Source organism: Mus pahari, chromosome 12, assembly GCF_900095145.1.
Source record: "Mus pahari chromosome 12, PAHARI_EIJ_v1.1, whole genome shotgun sequence".
Taxonomy (NCBI): Eukaryota; Metazoa; Chordata; class Mammalia; order Rodentia; family Muridae; genus Mus; species Mus pahari.
The window spans coordinates 27,496,672-27,511,854 of NC_034601.1; the positions used below are offsets into that span (position 1 = coordinate 27,496,672).

The 15,183-nt window shown below is 47.0% G+C and overlaps 2 protein-coding genes across 2 annotated transcripts in view; one reads left to right on the forward strand and one right to left on the reverse strand.

Annotated features, from left to right (window-relative positions):
• Pcyt1a (phosphate cytidylyltransferase 1, choline, alpha) overlaps positions 1-6,274 on the forward strand; it is a 44,895-nt gene extending 38,621 nt beyond the window's left edge. Inside the window, exons 8-9 of the mRNA XM_021209220.2 lie at positions 1,264-1,452; positions 2,521-6,274. Coding sequence (XP_021064879.1) covers positions 1,264-1,452; positions 2,521-2,727 — 396 coding nt within the window. The 3' untranslated portion in view covers positions 2,728-6,274. The remainder of the gene's footprint in view (positions 1-1,263; positions 1,453-2,520) is intronic.
• A 471-nt stretch (positions 6,275-6,745) lies between these two features.
• The window catches only part of Slc51a (solute carrier family 51 alpha subunit), a 13,309-nt gene continuing 4,871 nt past the window's right edge, over positions 6,746-15,183 (reverse strand). The window contains exons 3-9 of the mRNA XM_021209223.1: positions 11,417-11,571; positions 10,102-10,175; positions 9,679-9,837; positions 8,936-9,047; positions 8,552-8,698; positions 7,588-7,693; positions 6,746-7,097 (exon numbers count right to left, since the gene is read on the reverse strand). Of these exons, the coding sequence (XP_021064882.1) occupies positions 6,961-7,097; positions 7,588-7,693; positions 8,552-8,698; positions 8,936-9,047; positions 9,679-9,837; positions 10,102-10,175; positions 11,417-11,571 (890 nt within the window). The 3' untranslated portion in view covers positions 6,746-6,960. The remainder of the gene's footprint in view (positions 7,098-7,587; positions 7,694-8,551; positions 8,699-8,935; positions 9,048-9,678; positions 9,838-10,101; positions 10,176-11,416; positions 11,572-15,183) is intronic.

The following is a 15,183-nucleotide window of genomic DNA, read 5'->3' on the forward strand; positions in this document are numbered from 1 at the left end:
TTTTTTTTTTTTTGCCTTGTTTTGTGTCTTTAATAAAACCTCTCAAGTTGAAGCCCAGACTGACCTGGAACTTGTGACCCTCTTGCCTTGGCCTCCTGAGCATTGGGATCACCTGGCAAGTGCCAGCATGTTCAGGCATTATAGTGCTTTACAGTTGACTAAATATCACTTCTTCTCCACTAGAGCATTTATACCATTTTACACTCATGTTTAGGGATGTTGGCAGAACCAACTCTTTGCCATTTTGCAAATGAGCAAGCAGATCTCCAACTTATAAAAGGCAAAACATGAACTGAGAAGATGGCTTGGTTGGTAGAGTGGCTGCCATGCAAGTAATGACCTGAGTTCTGATCCGCAGCACCTATGTCAAAAGCTAGGTGTGGCAGCGCATCCTCTAAGACAGGAGGATCCCTGGGAACCCAGCGGCCGGCCAGCCTAGTAGGCCTGGTGAGCTCCAGGTTCAATGAGAGACCCTATCTCAGAAAAATAAGCGGGATGGGGGGAGCGGTTAATTAAAGAAGACATCTAATGTTGAACTGTTTACACACACACACACACACACACACACACACACAGAGAGAAAGTCAGTTTGTCTAAAATCATGGAATGAGCTAGTGATGTGGTATCCAATTTCATGAATTAGTTAAGGATCTAGTATTAGTATTTTGACTCTGGCATGCTGGCTGCTGCTTGGAAGTGCTGTGTATGATCTTGTGCATGAACTCTCCCAGCTGAAAGAGCCTTGTTGGATAGATCTCTATTTCATTATATTAGATTATCTTGAAAACCTTGACATCCTTTGGTTACATGCTAATCTATTTCTGCCCTCACTGTCATAGTTAGAATTATCACACTTTCATATGAGGTGACTGGCTATCCAGAGATTATTTTTCCTGTTATTATGCTAAATAAACGAAAGAGCAGATTAAGCAAAGCAGAATTTTTAATTTTGAAAACAGTATCAGTAGCCAAATTTTTCTTTCTTTTATGGTAGGCAAAGTCAAGTTGGGTATTCTTTTTATAAATTAATATTATTTTTTTTGTAAATTATGTCTGTGGTTATGTGCATTGTGAGTGCAGGTGCCTGTGGGGGCAGAGGTGTTACAGCTCTCAGGAGCTGCACATACAGGTAGGAGTGAGCCATCTGAAGTTCATGCTTTCAATCAAACTCGGGTTCTCCGGAGTTGCAGGATGTACTCAGCTTCTAAGCCATCACTCCAGCCTGGGTATTAGTTCTTAAAATTTATTTGTCTCTTGTTCTAGGAGAAGAAATACCACTTGCAAGAACGAGTTGATAAAGTAAAGAAGAAAGTGAAAGATGTGGAGGAAAAATCAAAAGAGTTTGTGCAGAAGGTGGAAGAGAAGAGCATTGATCTCATCCAGAAGTGGGAGGAGAAGTCCCGAGAGTTCATTGGAAGTTTCCTGGAAATGTTCGGTCCAGAAGGAGCACTGGTGCGAGCCTTCCTTCCTGACACTTGAGGGAATAATATCAGGGAAGGGGGACTGCTTTTTGTTCCTGTTATACTGGCATTTGAACCCAGGGCAGAGTACACATGCTAGCAAGCACTCCACCACTGAGCTACAACCTCAGCCCTGTGTTTTTTGGTTGGTTTATTTATTATTTTTTGAGACTAGAACTCACTAGGTAGCCTTGGTTGGTTTGAAATGTGCAGTGTAGAATAGGCTGGCCTAGAACTCACAGTCATCTTCCTGTCTCTATCTCTCAACTGCAGGGATTAATGGTGTGTGCCGCTCTAGCAGGCTTATTTATTTATTATTTTGAGACAGGGTCTCCCTAAGGCCTAAACTGGCCTTGAACTGCCTGTGTGGCCCAGGCTGGTCTTGAACTTGTAATACTAATAGCTTCAGCCTCCAGTCTATAAACAAGTGAATTCAAGAGAATTGCAATGCTGTGAAGTGGAAAAAAAATAGAGAATCTTTGAGCAGAAAGGAAGATCAAAATTAACAAGTTATCTATTATAGTGACATATTTCCTAGTAATTTTATCAGCTGCTTTATCAGCCTTGACAACTTCTATGTTTTGGGTTTACATTGAAAAGAAGGAAAAACAGAGAACAGATAGAAAACTTCCTCTCCGAAGATTCACTGTGGGTTCCCCAGTGAGGGGATCTGTCCTGAGGAATAGTTGAGCACTCTCAAACCAAATAAAGAATCCACTAGTGAGCCTCGGTTTCTGCTAGCGTTTGGACTGCACACTAAGCAGCCCTCGGATGTCTCTGACGGAGGTCAAGGCTGAACTGACTGTTGTGAACAGCTGGAGACCACCTAGGACTACAGTTATGCCCTCCTGTCTTCTGGAGTCACGTTAGCACAGCAGGGGCTAGGGAATCAAGTCAATGCTAGTGTTTGAGATTAGAATGCTTGAGACCATAGCTTTGATCACAGCAATGAGAAATAATTGCAGAGAGAGACATAGTGGTTTGAGGTTTCAGAGGCTCTGGTGGTGGCGCATGTGGGCCATAGGTATCTTCTAACTCTTCCTTTTGGTCTCCTCCCCAGAAGCACATGCTGAAGGAGGGAAAAGGTCGGATGCTGCAGGCCATCAGCCCCAAGCAGAGCCCCAGCAGCAGCCCTACTCATGAGCGCTCCCCCTCCCCCTCCTTTCGGTGGCCCTTCTCTGGCAAGACTTCTCCGTCTTCCTCCCCAGCAAGTCTCTCTAGGTGCAGGGCTGTGACCTGTGACATCAGCGAGGATGAAGAGGACTAGCTTTTCATCCCTGTTCCCTCTCTCCCCCCCTGCCCGTCACCTCCAGAGGCTCTCTGTTGAATTCCATTTTGTGATCCCAACACTAAACCTAAGGACATCTACAAAGAAAAGACAACCGGGGCAAGAGGACCTGGGAATGGGGAACCAAAACAGCCCATGCCCTGAGACATTCTCAGCCACACCAAGGAGGCTGCCCACACCTTAGAAGCCTGCTCCGCATCCATCTTCCCTCCCCAGAACTTTGCTTTACTGTTTATGCTCATGTAATCTTGACAGGGAAATTGTCATTTTTATCAATTTTTTTTAAAAAGTAGTCTTTCAAATATAGTAAGTAGAACTAATTTTTTGCCCCTGAGGAGTGGGCAGAAGAAGGAAGCGTGGAATGCCCAGGGGCCTTTCTTCCTGAACACTAGTGCTTGCCTTCTGTTCTGAAGCAAAGTGGCTTGCCAGATCCTTCGAACAGGGAGCCATGCTAATGGCCAATTTGGGGACTATCATAATTTTAACTTCCCTAAAAAAAAAATCTCAAAGCTGAATTAGCTCCAGATTCCCTGAGTGTCCTGCCCACCCACGCCCACGTGTCAGCGTGGCGGGGGGGGGGGGGAGATCTGAGCCTAACTTTTCTTACTCCCTGAGGAGTTTCTTGTTGGACCCGATGGGGTCCATGAAGACACTGATGGGGATGGAACCAAACCACAGAACATCTAGTGCAGTTTCTCTGCTGTGTTCCTCTTCTCAGAAAATTCTGTTGCCCAATTATTTGGGAGCTCTTGTCAATCTCTTTCCTGCACCCCACCTGTAAAGGAAGGGACATTTTGAGGGCTACTGTGGTTGGAGAGAGGAGTGGGGCAAACTCAGTCTAGTGCAAGGGCAGTTGAGGTTGTTTCTGCTGGGCATGCGTCCCTCAGCCTGTAGCTGCTCTCAGCACCGCACCCAGCTTTGTACAAAGGATGCTCTGTAAGTGCTGCTGCTCGCCCTTGACCAGCTCCTTGATCCGTGTTGCTTATTGCCATATTCAGCACTTAGACTTTCACAGAGCATGCAGGCAAAGGCACCGCAAACACTGATCTCTGAAATGCTCTCCTCAACCTCTGCTCGTCTTAGAATATCCTTGAGTCAAAAGAGTATCACATGGAGACTCTTTGCTCCAAGAGCTGCACCGAGCAGGGATTTCCTCTAGTGCTCCTCCAGAAGCAGCAGGCATGACTTAAAACTGCTAGCACTCTTGTCTGCCTGTGCCTGGTGGCCCCAAGGGGAAACAGAATTTCAAATGGAGGAGTACTGACTCTCAACACTTACTATTGAGCAGGAGCTGGTGCTGGAGCTCCCCTGGCACCCCATGTCACTACATGGCCCAGCACGTTCATCACCACCAGTTATCCTGTAGCTGGATTTAGGGCAAAGTTGTTTATGTCCAGGACCTACTAGTTGTCACTCATAAATACCCCTTGTGGGGGTGGAGCTTTCTTGTTTTCAACAAAGAAAACCACGTTTTCTTTTTCCTTGTACCTCCTCACTGGTCCATGCTGGGACTATAAGCATTTTACAGTCCTCCCTAGACACTCTTTGGTGGAAGCTGTGCTACTGCCTAAGGGTCTGAGGCTAGCACCACACAGTGCCTGCAAAGCAGGACTACCTAGGCTCCTAAACTATCTCCTAGGCAAAGCTGAGCAGAGGAGAGGGGCAAAGAGGCCCCACTGGTGTCCCAGTGGCCCATGGGAACGCCATTACTAACTCCTCATGAAGGGCTGCTTTCACTCAGATCTGATCCATATGGCCTTGGCCTGGAATCATTTCTCTGAACCTGTTGAAATTAGTCTTTTCTCACATTATGTCCTGCTGTGTGGCTCATTTTAACTTTTCTACTTTAGTCTTCTCTTCGGGGATCCGTTTCTCTCTGCCTTATTCTCCCTGGTATATAGAGGTGGTGACGTCACTGCTGGTACTCACCTACTTGTTCTCTCAGTGCATGTCACCCAGGTGTGCCGTGCAGAAATGCAAAGGGAGCTGCTTGTGTGCGATTTTCCCCCATGTAGTCATTTAAGTCAACTGCCTGGGTCCCAAACAGAGCTTCTATGCTGACAAGATGTTTAACCCAGCTAGGACTAGCCTATGTTCATTATCACCCTTTACTATCTCCTAACACTCTGACTCTCAGATAGTTTAGACATAAGCAAAAACGCTGTGGGTGTGGCTGCATGGTAGGTACTTGAGGGTGAGTGTGCTCCTCGGTGCTAGAAAAAGGTGCTGTTGAGATAGTGCACCGTCAGCTATGTGTATCTAGTTAAATGTGGGTAAGCCATGTAACGCTGTATCCGTGACTGTAATCCACCTCTTGTGCAACCTGGGCTATAGAGCTGTTTTCCCCAAGTCTGTACAAGAAAGCAAGCAGCACGGAAGGGCCGGGAGACCCGTTGTTTGGCCTCACAGCCTCTGTACCCTGGGAGGAGGCTGAAGACAGGAGCCCTGGAGCCGGTATTGAGGAGGAGCCAGTGCGACAGTTAACCTTGGCATGGTCAGGAGACTGAAAACAGAAGTTGCCACTTAGAGACTGTAGAAATGGAGCACCAGTGCCATGGCAGCCACTCCTGGGAGCTAAGCCTGAGACCCTAATGTGAGGAAGGGGTGGGGTTGAGGAGGTCGAAAATCCTGATGAGAAAGAGTGAGAGAACCTTTCTGGTCACTTTTCTCAGCAGCACCTTAGTTATTCTTGAGGCCGCTCATCTGACCAGCTGTCTAGGACGTCCCTCCACAGTGGCTCTTCCAAGTGCTTTGTCACTGCCCACCTCCAGCCCACATTTGCTTGTGTAACTCCCGTTCTGGAACCTGTTGTCTTTGAAATCTGTTCTTTATCAACCTTTTAATCCTTTCCAAAATCAATTCTGTTTCTAGCTTTGGTTTAATCCCCCTAAGCCATTCCTTCTAGATTTCTGTCAGCATATGCGTCGAAATTGAACCCACACAGTTCAAAGAAAGCTTCCTTAACAATGTTTTAAGACTAATGGTATTTTTTTTTAAACATACCAATATAAGTATTTTTAAAGGTATTTTTCAAAGTCATAACAATGATTGTTTTCTCTCACAGAATAGATTATCATGGGATAAAGAATGGTCCCTAGCTTCTATTTTTTCAAAATAAATAAGTAGGACATGTTCTTGGACTTAAACTATTAAAAGTTAACTCTCCTAAAAGAAAAAGGAAATATATTCAGTTTGCCAGAACTTTCTGTCAGCATGAGATTGGGGTAGAGAACAGAAATGCCAGGATTAACATTTAGATGACCCAGGTTGGGTTTCACTAGGTTTGAAGTGAACGCCTTCCACCCTGTTAGAGAAAGTGACTGTTCTGAACAGTTAGAGTTGGTTGGTTGCGTGTTTTGCATCAAGGCTCCTGAACAGAAAACACTGTTGGAAAGAGTCACCCATGACATCACCAGTGCAATGGGGAGTTTGCCTCCGAGTTCAGTGTATCACGTTCCTGTCTAATACTTTGTGCAGAATTGTATTGGCTTTTGTCATTCAGCCAAATAAAGGCCATGTGTTTTTGCCTGGTGTTTCAATTTCCTGTGGTTTTGACCAGACATACATGTATGTATAAAGTATGTAATGTTTTAAGTACTGGGGGCTCTTATTTGTATTTTCAGTTCCTTTGATTTTGCATCCTAATTTTCTGTCCTTAATATCAATACCTCCATATCACTACCATATTAACTAGCAGTTCTGTTCCCAAAAGAAACTTTTCAGTTCTTACTGGAAAGTCAAAAGGCTGGCACAAAGGGACCTCAGACCTCCCAATAGCCAACTGACACTCCTAAGGAGAGAAGTGCAGAGCCTAGCTTGGGGAAGCTGGGCTGGTGCTGTTATGCCCGGCTAAGGTCTACTCCCATTCTTATAGCCAATAAACCATGCATCAACCATGTATGTACTCTTCTCCCCTTCATTCTGTGCAGAAGCTGAGGGTGACCTTTGACGTATTCAGGGTTAATAGTGGCGCCAACAGAAGCAGTGTGTCTTGTGCAAGCATCTCACAGCTTTCACCATTTATTACAAAAAAACAAGAAAGACTCAAAACAGGTTCAGCCCACTGCACTTTAACTTCATCCCTATGTCACATGGAAGCTGCCAACCTGCCCTGCCAGCGGGAGCCTTAACCACTGATAAGGCTGAAGGACAGAGAGGCCGCCTGCTCTTCTGAGGAGGACAGTGTGTCTCCCAGAGTCCAAGCCACTCTCCTCAAGCTTTGAGTGCTGAGTCCAGGTCTGGCGCTGAAAAAGCCTCATACCCAACCTTGTCATCTTTCCTTCGATAGTACATCCGTGTCAGCACTGTCATCAGGAAGGTCTCCAGTATGAGCATGTGGCAGTTCATCACTGCAGTGTGGGGTGGAACATGACAAGAAGTTACACTGTGCTACAGGGGAGGAATCCATAGCAGCCTTAACAAGCAAGTTGAACGACTCCAGTTTACCTCCGAACCAGGACTTAGGGATACTAAACTGCTGTGTGGAGCAAGGCAGACTAATGGTAGTCAGAACTTGGCTCTGGCTTCTGTGATCTGAGACCAGTCCATGTGTTTACTCTGCATAGCGTACTTCCTAACCGTACCCAGTCCTGTCCCGAGATGAGGACTGAACTTGCTGGTTCAGCCTTTAGGACTGGCCTCAAGCTGGCTGTATGGAAGTTCTCTGTGATCAGAGGAAAGAGTAGTCGTCTCGGAGCCTCCACCTGATTCCTTGGATCCTTCCTGAACATTCTGAGCAGACATCAGGCTGGCCCCCACTTCTGTTCCAAGATCCTTTCTCCCCTGACCTGCTCTCAGTTGCTCTCGCCCTCAAGACAGAAAGGAGCCCTAAGTGCATACCTTGAGACCTGATTTTAGAAGAGTAGGGAGGTGAGCAAGCAATCTGCCCACTGTTAGCCAAAATGGAGAAAATGGCGGGCTGCAGGGCGGTCAGGATGACAAGCACCTGCAGAGTAAAAGAGACAGGGGAGGGGCTGAGACCTGCCACTCCTGGGCCTGAGGTCAGTGCAGGTTAGGCATACCATTAGATATGTTAGTGGGAGGACTAAGACTTAACCTTAACCTTTATTGAAAATTGGTGCGGTTTCCTTCTTTTTTTTTTTTTTTTTTTTTTTTTTTTTTCGAGACAGGGTTTCTCTGTGTAGCCCTGGCTGTCCTGGAACTCACTCTGTAGACCAGGCTGGCCTCGAACCGCCTGCCTCTGCCTCCCGAGTGCTGGGATTAAAGGTGTGCGCCACCACGCCTGGCACAGTTTCCTTCTTTAGTCAAATTATAATCCTGTTTCTGCCTCATATTCATTAGGGTTGCTCTTTAATATATATATATATATATATATATAGTCAACTTATCTCCCTCTTTCATGGCCACCATCAGATACCCAGTAGCATCTAGCACATAAAATAGAGGCCGATTTATAGACAAGGTCATGTGGTGATGGAGGCAAGGATTGGAGCAATACAGAAGAAGGCCAAGGAAGGACTACTATGGATTGCTGGCCAATTCCAGAGAGGAAGTGACAAGCTGGGTTCTCCCAGGCAGGTTCCAGTGAGATTACAGCCCCGCCTGCATTTTGATTTTGGGTTTCCAGGTTCTAGATCTGTGCAACAATAGACAATACACTTCTGTTGTTTTAAGCCTGGTTGGTGGTACTGTGGAACAGAAAGGCAAACAAAATAAGATAAAGTGGAAGGGTTGGAGATAATGTTCCAAATCTCCCAGGAAACCCAAAGGTTAAGACTGTTGGGTCTGCCTTTGCCTCCGGTGGTCCTAACCCCAGCAAACACCGTTTCTGACAGGTAGTTACCTGGAACAGAGCAAACTTGGATCCCATATTCTGTTCACCCAGGTGCATCCTGGCTTGACGGAAAAGGATGGCCAGGGACCAGAGAGCCAGAAGGGTGGACACAGCAAGGAAATTGTTGATCCAGAGAGCTGCGCTCTTCTCAGAAATCTAGTGACAGGCCAGAAAGAAGTCAGGAGGACAAACGGTCTCTGTCTCCCCTCTTCCACGTGAAGAAAGCTGATATGATAAAGCCCCAACGCCTGGACTTCATCTCTTCCCACCCTGTTCTCTGGGCAGCCATCCTCCTGTGGCCACTCAGCCCTTGTCCCTGTGTTGCTAGTGCTCCTATATTAATTCCAGAACCCAAAGATAAGTGTTAGCCTTTGCCGCTGTCTCCTGGCTTACTTCTCCTGGGTCGTAGATGCCGTCGGGAATGAGAAACAGGCCCACTATGCTCAGCATTATCTTGAAGAAGGCGTACTGGAAAGGGCCCAGCATGAGCAGCTGGAGCTTCTTCCTGAGGGAGGAAGAGAGTGGATCCATGAACCACACCCTAGGGAAGCTTAGTCCTGCACCCGCTAAGGGCTAAAGCTGGGCTTCCATCATGACAAAATGATGTCTTGTGGATGAAGGCAAGGTGGAGAATGTTGGGAGCCCTAGGAATGCCCCTTGCCTCCAATGATGCTTTTGAGCAGGAAGTATTGACTTTCAAGTTCATTACTCAAAGTAGACAGAGGGGGAAGCAAGCACCCAGAGGCACAGTTTTCTCTTTGCCACTAAAGTATTCAGTGCAAGCTGAGCATGATAGAACACATCTTTACTACCAGCACTCAGAGGCAGGTGGATCCCTGTGAGTTCAAGGTCAGCCTGGGGTCTACAGAGTTCCACAACAGCCAGAGCTACATAGTAGGGACACCTGGTCTCAAAAACAAAACAAAACAATAAAGTAAGTGAATAAGCAGAGTAGTGAGCTGAAACTTAAGAATTCTTCCTCCTTTTCCCTCTCCCCTGGGGCTGTCCCCGTGTTTGGGGTTCCTGGTTGTGGGTGTCTACCTTTATTATTGGCTTTGTCCTAATAAGAGCCTTGATCTGGGGTTATAGAGCCTCATGCTCACTTGTCCCTCTGGGATGCCCTTCTCCTGCCTTACCTGGTAAGTATGAGGGGTGGGCAGCAGGGACAGCAGCAGCAGCAGGGACCCGTGTGCACCCTCATTGGGGTGTCCTTAAGTGTCCTCAATACTGCTTTCTTCCCACCAAAGCCTTCCACCATGACCATCATCAGCAGGTAAAAGCATACGGCATAAAACCTGGGAGAGAAACGCAAGCACATGGGTGGGAGCACCCAGGCACACACCTTTGCTGCTAAAGAGGAAGGTTTCAGGGAGAGATGGGGCTCACCAAGGGAAAGTGGGCACAAGCAGAATCCAGGAGCCGCACTTTAGGGATAGGTCAGCAAGAGCTAGAGTCATGTCAACGGGGCTTAAAGGCATGGACTCTGGCGGCTTGGGAGTCAGAAAGAGACCCCAAAGTAATGCTTAGCCCTAGTTGTGGGGGTGGGGCCAGACACTCACGAGGTTATGGCCATTTCCACAAGTGTGAGGGCACGAGGAATCCAGAGACCAAAGCAGCAGAACACAGACACCACCTGATTGCAGAAGAGCGGGACACAGGTTAAGGCAGGGGCAAGACCATCCAAGCTTCTTGTAGCAAGAGCTCAAAGAAGCCAGACCTGTGTGTGGAAGGCCTGGGTCCTTCCACTCGTTAGCTGCTTGGTCGGTGGCTGAGCAAGAACAGGGCCCTGGGCTCTGCACCCAGAGCCAAAAAAAGAACCAGGAGACAGAAGAACTGTCGCCACAAATTTGTCTTCTGACCTGAACATGTGAGCTATGGCATGCATGCTCCCCCATCATGGGCACACACACTGCTACTACCACTACTACCAGTAGAAATAATAATAATAATAATAATAATAATAATAATAATAATAATAATATAATGCATTTTTAAAAGAAATGAAAAAATTCCAACTGGCAAAGAACAATAAATTTAATTTAATTTATTAAATTTAATAAATTAGATCCAAGTCCCATGAGATTCTGCATTGGTAGCTTTAAAAGGACTTAGAGTTGCCAGAGCTGTGGTTCAGAGGCAGAGTGTTATGTCATAACAAAGAAATGAGGCAGGCCCACAGCAAAAGGGCAACATTGAGTGTGACCCTGTGGAAATAAATGTCTGTATTGGAAGATGGCCTGCTTTTAACAGCAGTGATAGGGAAAGAAAAAGAGGTATCTCCTGGTACCCAGTGAATTGCTGTCTCTACAGCCCTTTATTTTTTTTATTTTTACTGTAGCTGTCTTCAGATGCACCAGAAGAGGGCGTCAGATCTCATTATGGGTGGTTGTGAGCCACCATGTGGTTGCTGGGACTTGAACTCAGGACCTTTGGAAGAGCAGTCGGTGCTCTTAACCACTGAGACATCTCTCCAGTCCCTCTATAGCCCTTTAAATGGAATACTTCACCCACTGGCTGGCCTTGCAAACAGGTAGGGATCAGTTCATGTCACTAGTGCTACATAGTCCTGGCAGGTAGCTCTGTTCTGGAGCAAATGAGAACCCTCAAGACAGCCTGCCCCCTCTCCAGTCCCTCTCCAGTCCAGGCTCCAGCATCCTCACCGTGGGCCTGCCCCCCTCCAGTCCCTCTCCGGCCCAGGCTCCAGCATCCTCACCGTGGGCCTACCCCCTCTCCAGTCCCTCTCCGGCCCAGGCTCCAGCATCCTCACCGTGGGCCTACCCTCTCTCCAGTCCCTCTCTGGCCCAGGCTCCAGCATCCTCACCGTGGGCCTGCCCCCCTCCAGTTCCTCTCCGGCCCAGGCTCCAGCATCCTCACCGTGGGCGCAGAGCTACTCCAGATCAGAGTCCTCTTCTTGATGGGGCAAAGGGTGTTCTTGTATAAGTAAATAGCATCCTCCAGGAAAATGGCAACTGAGCCAGTGGTAAGAAAGGTCAAGATGATGGTGAGGGCAATTTCCACTGGGCCCAGTGCTAGAGGAGAAGGGAAGCAGATGCCAATGAATTGAAGGGCAGATGCTATTCCAGGAATGCCTACAAGTTATTAAACACCAAATAAAGTCCGAGGATGAATGGTGAGGGTGTGAATGTGTGTTTTGAGACAGGATCTCATTGTGTACCCCACTGGCTAGTCTAGAACTGGGACTCAATTTGTAGACCAGGCTAGACTTGAGTTCACAGAGACCCTTCTGCCTCTGGTCCCCAAGCACTGGGATTAAAAGTATGTGCCACCATGTCTGGCTCCTACAAAGGCTCTACATGCTTAGAAATATTTTAGAAATAGAAAATATCATCCCGAGTGAGGTAACCCAGACCCAGAAAGACAAACAAGGTATGTACTCACTTATAAGTAGATATCAGCCATAAAGTAAACAATAATGCTACAATCTATAGATCCAAAGAAGCTGAGTAAGAACGAGGACCCAAGGAGGGAAGCATGAATCTAGGCATTTTATTTGGTAACAGAAGAGTGAACAGCTGAACGGCCTGCCAAGGTCCCTGCTTCAGCTGTGGAGGTAATATAAAAGTATAAAAAGATGTAAAAAATCTCACTGGTGGGAGATGTGTCTAGTCTTACTGAAACTTGATATGCTAAGGCTGGTTGCTATCCATAGGAGGCCTCCGTTTTTCTGAAGAGAAAGGAAGGAGTGGATGGGGTAGGGGGGCACAGTAGGGGAGGGGCAAGGATTGGGAGGAGGGGTGGAAGAGGAACTACAATCAGGATGTAAAATAAATAAATAATATAAGTAATTAAAAATTTAAACTATAGATATGTAAACGCTGGAGTCCAAATGCAGGACTACATGCTAGAAAGTGCTCTATGGCTGTACCACAGCCTCAGCCCTTTCTTGGTATTCCCGTCTATAGTGGATTGAGTCACAAAACTGGAGGCAATATGGAGGGTCAACTTTAAATTTCAAACTCATGTTTTAGTTTATTCACAGCGCATGTTTCTAACCAACATATGATAATTTTAAAAAGTCTAGTACAGAGCTTGGCTGGCACGCCTGAGGACCTGGGTTTCATCTCGGGCACCCTTATTCTCCTTAAAAGCTTATGGGGCATGGTGGTACACATTGGTAATCCCTGCAATCAGGAGGCAGTTCTAAGCAGATTGTTGTTAGTCCAAGGCCGGCCTGGTCTACATAGTGAGTTCCAGGGCAGCCAGGGCTATATAGCAAAACCCTGTCCCAAGAGTTTATACTAAATAAATATTATAATAAAACAAATATATACAATAAATTGTTTATATAAATTATACCTTACCAGCTCAAAATGTTTTTTTGCCCAATGTTTTCTCTATAACTTTTATTACTTTCATCATGAGAAGCTGATACTGCAACTAGCATCCTTGGGTGTGTCTCCTAGAAGAAGATAGGGAAGTTTCTCTGGCAAACACTTGGAATTAGATCTGAGGACATGAGAAGGTTCAGTTTCGTGGGTAATAATATCCACATTATTTATATGTATTACATATTATTCACGGGTACTACATATTATGCCGGTGTGGAGGTGGAAGTGTTTAATCCCAGCACTTAGGGGTCAAAGACAGGAAGATCTCTATGAGTTTGAGGCTGGCCTGGTCTACATAGTGAGTTCCAGGCAACCAGGACTACATAGAAAGACTTTGTCTCAAAATAGGGGGGCAGTATTACATATTACTGTCCAAAGTGGTTAACACATATCTGTGTCCCCACCAGCCATCTATCACTCATTTCAGCACAAATTCACCTACACTTTTACAGGGACCACAGCCACTTGGTTACAACAACCCTGGCACATACCCTCCCCCCTTCACAGCAGGACAAAACAAGTTCCTAAGACAGTAGCCAAGAGCAGTGTGTCAGACACACTTTCATGTATACGTGTGTGTGTGTGTGTGTGTGTGTGTGTGTGTGTGTGCCTCCTCCTTCTTCTTAACTGACTAGTGTTTGACATGTTTTTTAGAAACCTCAGTTACAGCCTGGGCAGTGGCAGTACATGCCTTTGTAATTCCAGCAGAGGCAGAGGCAGAAAGACAGAGGGGCAGAAGGGTAGAGGGGTGGAGGGGCAGAGACGCAGAGACAGAGGGATCTCTGTTAGTTTAAAGTCAGCCTGGTCTACAGAGTGAATTCCAGGAAAACCAGTGCTACGCAGAGAAACCCTGTCTCAAAAAAGCAAAAGAAAAGAAAAGAAAAGAAAAGAAAAGAAAAGAAAAGAAAAGAAAAGAAAAGAAAAGGAGAGAAAAGACAGCCCAGCTACATTCCTGTTGCCATGGTCCACCTCTGTCTACCATTGCCTGTAAACTCTTCCCTCCTGCCTTGCATCTTGCTGACACCCAGAACAACATCTGTATATAGAAGTCTCTAGTAAATTGTACTTTGTGCCACTCTCGTTCTGTATGCTTTTGCCTTCATCTTCTGATATATCCCTTTGGGTTTGTGGCCATTCCTCAAACACTAGGATTGGATCTTTTCAAAACAACGTGGTTTCAAGATCATTTATTTCTGACACTGGAAGTTAAACCTACAAATTTACCTTTATGATTGGAAACAGAGAATAATTTCTTAAAACATAAGAAAGGGCCGGTGTGCTGGCACAGAAGGTACCCATGCCAGCCTGGAGACCCCAGCTGGATTCAGTGGTGAGCATCTGAAACCTTGGCATTGCCACCATGGGATGGGAGGCAGCGCTGCTTCTGGAGTCCTCTGCTGTGCTCTGCTGTGCTCTGCTGTGCTGTGCTGTGCTCTGCTGTGTGCTGTGCTGTGCTGTGCTGTGCTGCGCTGTGCTGTGCTGTGCTGTGCTGTGCTGTGCTGTGCTGTGCTGTGCTGTGCTGTGTGCTCTGCTGTGCTGTGCTCTGCTGTGCTGTGCTGTGCTGTGCTGTGTGCTCTGCTGTGCTGTGCTGTGCTGTGCTGTGTGCTCTGCTGTGCTGTGCTGTGCTGCGCTGTGCTCTGCTGTGCTGTGCTTTGCTGTGCTGTGCTGTGTCCTGCTGTGCTGCGCTCTGCTGTACTATGCTGTGCTCTACTCTGCTCTGCTCTGCTGTGCTGCGCTGTGCTGTGCTGTGCTCTGTGGTGCTCTGCTGTGCTCTGCTGTGCTCTACTCTGCTCTGCTCTGCTCTTCTGTACTCTGCTGTGCTCTGCTGTGCTGTCCTGAGCTGTGCTGTGCTCTGCTGTGCTGTGCTGTGCTGTGCTGTGCTGTGCTCTGCTGTGCTGTGCTCTGCTCTACTCTGCTCTTCTCTTCTCTGCTGTGCTATGCTGTGCTCTGCTCTGCTGTGCTCTGCTCTGCTCTACTCTGCTCTTCTCTACTGTGCTCTGCTTTGCTGTGCTCTGCTTTGCTGTGCTCTGCTTTGCTGTGCTCTGCTCTGCTCTGCTGTGCTTTGCTCTGCTGTGCTCTGCTCTGCTGTGCTCTGCTCTGCTGTGCTCTGCTCTGCTGTGCTCTGCTTTGCTGTGCTCTGCTCTGCTCTGCTGTGCTTTGCTCTGCTGTGCTCTTCTCTGCTGTGCTCTGCTTTGCTGCGCTCTGCTTTGCTGTGTTCTGCTCTGCTCTGCTCTGCTCTGCTGTGCTGTGCTGTCCTGTGCTCTGCTCTGCTCTGCTCTGCTCTGCTCTGCT